This window comes from Sceloporus undulatus, chromosome 8 (assembly GCF_019175285.1).
Source record: "Sceloporus undulatus isolate JIND9_A2432 ecotype Alabama chromosome 8, SceUnd_v1.1, whole genome shotgun sequence".
In the NCBI taxonomy this organism is placed as follows: domain Eukaryota; kingdom Metazoa; phylum Chordata; class Lepidosauria; order Squamata; family Phrynosomatidae; genus Sceloporus; species Sceloporus undulatus.
In genome coordinates, this window is record NC_056529.1 from 33843959 (window position 1) to 33848961 (window position 5003).

Here is a 5003-nt window from a genome sequence, read left to right on the forward strand (position 1 = left end):
CAAGATGGATCAATGAGCTGCACAGGTGACCCTACTGTTAGACAGAATGACGTAGGATAATATTGTGTTAATACTGTATACCAGGCTAATATCATTGTATTAAGTGGCAAAACCACCTCTGAGTATTCCTTGCCTAAGAAAAATCTATGACTGTGACTTGAAGACACAGTTGAACAACACGCAGCTCATGGACCATTTGTGGCCATCTCTTGTAATTTGTTAATCCTGCTTGCTGCTTCTGTTTGCTGCTGCGGATAAAAGCACATTCCTGAAAGTGCCACTGTGTGCATGCACAAACTCACACACACATGCATACACTCGATGCATTTTCTTATGTTCCTTCACTTCTAGAAGGCGAGACACTCTGTCTTGCCAGTCTCCATGTTTCTGTTATAAAAGAAGGCGCTCTGGTACTCTCATGTTCAATAGAAAGCCATTGAAGTTGGCATCACATTTGGCAGCAACTTTGACTGTGGTGGGAACCTCAATGGCAGCCAAACGAAATGGAGCCCCACTCCTTTCTTTGGTTGGGGGTCCAGTGCTGTCCCCATAACACCCAAACATATATTTTCAAGCAGTCTGCCTTTTCCCATTCTAATCGACATTCCCCTTCTTGAAACTTGGCTTGAGCATCTGTTCCCTAGCCCCTGGGTGCCAGACACCTGGAAGCATTCTCATATTATATTTCCTTTTCATTTATAGAGAAATTGGTTTCTGTGGCTTCAGAAGACCTTGGACCATGAAGATGGACCCTTTGCCTATCTTCTGGTTGCTCCTGGTGGCCTGGCGGCTCAGCCTTTCTTTGGCTGTGAACCCCTTTGCAGTGCAACAGATCCCCCCTGACCCTTGCTATGATGAAAAAGGAGCACCCCGTCGTTGCATCCCAGAGTTTGTCAATGCTGCCTTTGGGAAGGAGGTTCACGCCTCCAGCACCTGTGGCAAGCCTCCCACCCGCCATTGTGATTCTTCAGACCCCCGGAAGGCTCACCCTGCATCCTACCTCACCGACCTCAACACTGCGGCCAATATGACCTGTTGGCGCTCGGAGACCTTGCACCATTCGCCCCAGAACATCAGCCTCACTCTCTCCTTGGGCAAAAAGTTTGAGGTCATCTATGTGAGCCTGCAGTTCTGCTCGCCGCGTCCTGAGTCAGCTGCCGTTTTCAAGTCCATGGATTATGGCAAGACGTGGGTGCCTTACCAGTACTATTCTTCCCAGTGTCGGAAGATCTATGGCAAGCCCAACAAAGCCACGGTCACCAAGCAGAATGAGCAGGAGGCCCTGTGCACAGATGGGCACACTGACCTCTACCCACTGACTGGAGGACTTATTGCCTTCAGCACTCTGGACGGGCGTCCTTCAGCCCAGGATTTTGACAACAGCCCTGTGCTTCAGGACTGGGTGACGGCCACTGACATCCGGGTGATTTTCAGCCGTCCCCATTTGTTCCGGGAGCTAGGGGCTCGGGACCATGAGGATGAGGATGGTGGGGTGAGCTCTTCATCCTACTACTATGCTGTGGGCGAGTTTCAGGTTGGAGGACGCTGCAAATGCAATGGGCATGCTTCTCGCTGTGTGAAAGACAAAGAAGGCAAGCTGGTGTGCGACTGCAAGCACAACACCGAAGGTCCTGAGTGTGACCGCTGCAAACCTTTCCACTACGACCGTCCGTGGCAGAGGGCCACTGCCAGGGAGGCCAATGAGTGCCTAGGTAAGAATGTGTTCTGTCTTTCTTCTATGGGCTGGTCTTCTAGTGCCTGGCAGAGAACAGGTTTTTACCTGTTATGCCTGCTGTCCTTCCAATAAAAACACAATGAAACTGAAAAAAGACCAACTATTGCAATGGGAAGAAATATTGTTGACCTTTTTTGCAACAGGCTCTTGCATAACTGACACACTCTGACGCGAGTTTGCAGAAGCAAGAGCCCTCAGCCGACTGTTTCCTCAGACAAATTAAACAGCCTTGAGAAAGCAGTGGGTAGATGCAGAGAGGTAGAAGCAGGGTACAAGGGAGGAGAAGTCAAATACAGTAACCAGTTTTACAGAAACAATGCAGAGACACAGACTGGTATTTATCCTTTGACATTCCAGCAAATAGAGAGGACGTTTAGACTGGCAAGAGAGCCAGTGTGGTGTAGTGTTTGCAGCATTAGACGATGACAACTCTGAAGAACAGGGTTCGAATCCCCACTTGTCCATGTAAACCCATCTTGGCAAGTCATGCTCTTTCAGTCTCAGAGGAAAACAAAGGCAATCTCCATCTGAACCAATCTTGCCAAAAAAAAAAAAAACCCCAACCCATGATAGAGTTACCATAGAGTCACCGTAGGTCAGAAATAACTTGAAGGCACACAACAACAACAGTTAGATTGACAAATTTCCTGTCAGTAGTGTTTAGACCTGCTTCAGGTTTGAGGAGACCCTCGGAGGCCCGCGTCTTGGGCTCTCTTAAAGTTCACAGGGAAGGAGTACCTTGCAATTCAGCATTACCCTTTTTAATTTTAGTTCTTTTAAAATGAAAATCTAAAATCACACACACCCTTTTAAATAGAAAGCCTCTTTGGAGACAGCTGTTTTGCTTGCCCCATAATGTGTTATGGTTAGGGTTGCCAGAGTGAAACTTGGAGAGACTCCTGTACCTTGAATGCTTATGCAGAAGAAAGAATTCCAGCTGGCGTTGCTTATTACCTGGCTAGGCAACAAGCAAGACCTGCTGAAATTCCTTCATTTCCACAATCATTAAGGGAACAGGAGGCCTCTCAATTTTACAGTCTGGTAGCCTTGGTTATACTGTTACAGCCTCAAGTGCACTGTAGAAAAACAAAAACAAATGGAAGCCACCAGCAAAACTGCAACCGCTCCGGTGGCATCACTAGAGTTGGTGTCACTCGGTGCAGTGGAACACACTCCTTCAGAGTGTAGTGGAGTCTCCTTCTTTGGAGGTTTTAAAACAGGGGCTGGATGGCCATCTGTCGGGGATGCTCTGAGTGAGAGTTCCTGCATGGCAGGGGGTTGGACTGGATGGCCCTTGCAGTCTCTTCCAACTATTCTATGGTTCAGTTCAAACCTGACCTGGTTGGTATTTCCATCTAATGCCCGCCTCACTGGCCGAACAAACACTCTGAGGATCTTAGCATGCATAGCCCTTTGGTATGTGTGTGCGTGTGCGTGTCAGTGTGTCAACCCTTTGGCAGATGGAACCGAAAAGATGAACAAGAGGATAGAAAAGGCATGAAGGCCGAGGGGTTGGGGGAGGGAGTCGGTGTCCCTTTAAGACATCCCTGATGGGCCCAGGCTCACAAAGGCGGCTTAGCAGAGCTGCCGTGTGAAAGTTTTCCCTGTCGGCTCCATCTCCTCTTTCCCCCTTTCCTCTTGCAGGCTTTGTGCCTTCTGTGAAAGAGCCCCTCCGTCACACGCCTCCAAGGGGGCTTAGCAGCTGAAAGCCGGATTAGCTCCCCAAGCATTCCCCCCTGTGCCTTTCAAGCGTGACACCTCCCCGGCCGGCAGGAACAGACGCAGCAATTAGTACCAATTAAAGGGAGAGGGCCCGCCTGGGAAGTCCCCTCTTGCACAGCTAGGCGAGGCAAGCTTCTTCTCGCCCTAGGCATGCACACCTTGCACAGTTCTAGTTGCTTCCGCCGTAGTGCTGCAGACTATCCTGAAAACCCCTTTGGTAGGAAGTATCTTTGCTTTGGCTTCCACACTTGAGTGGAAGGGGTTGGTTATTACTTTGAAAGCCCTACATGGTTTGGGCCCAACTTACTGACAGGATTCGCCTTCTGCCATACAATCTCCCTGTACATTCAGGGATCTCCTCTGGAGAATGTTGATCCAGCCAGCCAGGGCTAGGATCTTATTGCTTGGCATTTTAAAGCAGCTCCAGCCTCCCAAGCTGCAGCCGGGACACGGGATGGAGGCAGGGATTACCGCACACTAAATCGCCACCGAATCACTAGCCGCCATCAGCCCAGGTCCAAGCCGCACTCCAACAGCACTTTTTAGAAGTCAGAAAGCTTTCCAACTTCTAAAAAGTTCTGGAGGAGAGTGGCTTGGACCCTGCTGGCACCCAGGCGGATGGTGGCTGGCGATTCAGCAGCGATTTAGTGTGCGATGATCCCTGCCTCCATCCCATGTCCCGGCTGCAGCCCATGCGGCTGGAGCTGATTTAAAACACCACCAAGCAATAAGATCTCTAGACTGGCAACAGTTTCCCAGAGGACTTTTTCATCTGCTGCCCTCAGATTGTGGAGTGACCTGCCAGAAGAGATATGTGCCAAAACACTGGCACAATAAGGGTCAGGAAACTATGCCTTATGGGGAGAGAGAGCTGGATTATGTTCAGCCTGGAGAAGAGATGGTTAAGAGGTGATATGCTAGCCCTGTTTAAGTATTTGAAGGGATGTCATATTGAGGCTGGATCAAGCTTGTTTTCTGCTGCTCCAGAAAATAAGACCCAGAGCAATGGATTCAAACTAGAGGAAAAGAAGTTCCACCTAAACATTAGGAAGAATTTCATGACAGTAAGGGCTGTTCAACAGTGAACCACATTCCCTCAGAGAGCAGTGGAGCCTCCTTCTTTGAAGGTCTTTAAATGGAGGCAGGATGGCCATCTGTCAATGGGGATGCTTTGATTGAGAGTTCTTGCATGGCAGAGGGTTGGACTGGATGGCTCTTGGGGTCTCTTCCAACCCTATGATTCTATGATTCTGGGATTTAAATTGTAATTTAAAACAACATTATAAAGGCATATCTCTTCCAGCAGGCCTAGCCAGTCAATTTTAAATAATGACTTTTAAATTGGTTTATTTTAAAGAGTGCATTTATATAAGTGTATTTTAATGGTTTTATAGTATTGTATTTTAACTGTTGGATTTATGTGTTTTGTTTTGTATTTTAACAAGTTGCACCCCACCTTGATCCTTGAGGAGAGGAGGAAAATAAATAAATAAAATTATTATTATTATTATTATTATTATTATTATTATTATTATTATTATTATTA

The 5003-nt window shown here is 47.7% G+C and overlaps 1 protein-coding gene across 1 annotated transcript in view; it reads left to right on the forward strand.

The window, feature by feature from the left end:
- The first annotated feature begins 728 nt into the window (after positions 1 to 728).
- The window catches only part of NTN3 (netrin 3), a 65991-nt gene continuing 61716 nt past the window's right edge, over positions 729 to 5003 (forward strand). Inside the window, exon 1 of the mRNA XM_042438083.1 lies at positions 729 to 1712. Coding sequence (XP_042294017.1) covers positions 740 to 1712 — 973 coding nt within the window. The 5' untranslated portion in view covers positions 729 to 739. The remainder of the gene's footprint in view (positions 1713 to 5003) is intronic.